This window comes from Opisthorchis viverrini (genome assembly GCF_000715545.1).
Source record: "Opisthorchis viverrini unplaced genomic scaffold opera_v5_616, whole genome shotgun sequence".
Taxonomy (NCBI): Eukaryota; Metazoa; Platyhelminthes; class Trematoda; order Opisthorchiida; family Opisthorchiidae; genus Opisthorchis; species Opisthorchis viverrini.
Window position 1 is genome coordinate 103,171 of NW_008752276.1, and position 1,862 is coordinate 105,032.

Sequence of the window (1,862 nt, forward strand, 5' to 3'; positions counted from 1 at the left end):
AACAGACGAAGTACTGTTACATTCTGATTTAGAGAACCGGACGGTACCTGCCTGGGCATCAATGTGGGCTCCGTGCATGACTAAGAAATCCATGCCCACAATTACATCCCAGTTGATTCATGCACAGATGAACGTGAAATTAGTAATTATATCAGATAGGGAAAGTGCTGTCCTATTTACGCCAAGTGATGAAATGATAGATCCATCGGCGGTAAGGAGTTCCGGGCACTTGTGGCTACTATTGGGCTTTGGTCGTAATAAATCAATAGAAACAATCGAACTAGAAGCACCGGTGTCAACTAAGATGTTCACAGGTTTAGAGTTCAATTGCCCCACTATAATTAGTGGTGAGGACTGTCTAGTAGAAGCGGTAGGGACAGTTGTGGACAACGGGGACTTACTGTTAAGGGAGTTGTGGCTGCAGCGCCTGGCCTTCTCTCCGAATCGCATACAGTAGAAGCAATTCTGAGGGTTTGGTTTGGTTTCAGTGAAGGTCCATATACCCTGTCGATGACGTAGCTTTTTCGGAATTGGGGCTGTATCTCCACTGTCATACAGGTGTTCGTACGGCCGCGCGATTTGGAGGGCGTCACCCAAGGTACGGTCGTCCCTCCGACGAAATTTCGCCTTCAAGCCGGCGTTTCGCACCCCAGCCATGAATCGCTGGACCACGTGCACTTCACTAACCTTTGGCGTTTCCTCAGGAAAATATATCTTTGCAGCCAGGTCTCGGATAGCGTCGGCATAATCATCCGCTGTCTCACCGGGGTGCTGGTTTTGTTAAAAAACGCTCTCGAAAAACCGGCGGTAGCGTGCCAAACATGGAGGCCAATTGTGTCCAGAGAATGTCTGGTGGTGCAGACAATGAAAGGCCTGAATGAAGTACGCGACGGGAGGCGAAGTCATCTAGCCGGGACAGGATGAATTGTCCGTGCTGCTCTGGAGGTACTGACGAAGGGGATGCATTCATTCGAAAGTACCACAGGTAGGGATCGTCGCCCGGGTGGAATATTCCCGGTGGTAATATAGTTGGTTGAATTTGGTGGCCATCCATTTGTGCAATATCAGCCGATATCTTTTCCATTCCGTCTTCAGCAGTGCGCGTCACATTGGGCTTAGCCGACATGTCGCAAATATGAGTCACAGTGCTCACTGTATCCCAACTCTGTCACCAATGTAGCGTGGGACGTCATGAAGTCAGCGGTATTCGACGTTCGAGAGGATGTAGCGACGGCACACGTCAGTTCCTAAATGTGCAGCTATACGGACTGGTATTAATGAATCCACACGATATACGCAGCACACATGCGCACGGGTCGGGTGGAACAGGGAAGAAGACAGGAGTGTGGTAACGACACACACATATTGAGCCGAAACCGTAAGTCGGGATGTACAAGTTTGGTCAAGGTCAGTTAGGGGGATGTACAAGCGGGATATTCTTCCCTGTCCATGGTCCGTGTAGACTGGTCCTTGGTACCTGCAATAGGGGAAGAGGGGAAGAGAGAGACACTCATAATGTCATACGACAGACATACAATCAGGTACAGTCGGGTTTCAAATGCGTCACAGAGGCATACGTAAGACGACGAGTCCGAAGACAAGGTAAAAGAACGGTTTATGTTCAGGTCGAAAACAACAAGGTCGGTATAGACACAGACCAAAATATCAAAAAAAGGGGAATCGCGTTGTACAATATAAAAGGTAGAAGAAAGGAATCAACACCGCCCCCAAAAGCCAGCATGGATTTCCCTAATCTACCAGCTCAACCCACCGCATGCAGGAAGGAGATCAACGAGAATGGTACAATTGCTCTGGCCACAAACGCTGTCCTCAATCTGCAGCACGCTCCTGGGGTGGTGAGC

At 49.2% G+C, this 1,862-nt stretch overlaps 1 protein-coding gene across 1 annotated transcript in view; it reads right to left on the reverse strand.

Moving 5' to 3' along the window:
• Nucleotides 1-93, reverse strand: part of T265_11853 (hypothetical protein) — a gene marked incomplete at both ends in the record, with an annotated part of 3,768 nt that extends 3,675 nt beyond the window's left edge. Inside the window, one exon of the mRNA XM_009178649.1 lies at nucleotides 4-93. Within this exon, the coding sequence (XP_009176913.1) occupies nucleotides 4-93 (90 nt within the window). The remainder of the gene's footprint in view (nucleotides 1-3) is intronic.
• Between the last annotated feature and the right edge of the window lie 1,769 nt (nucleotides 94-1,862).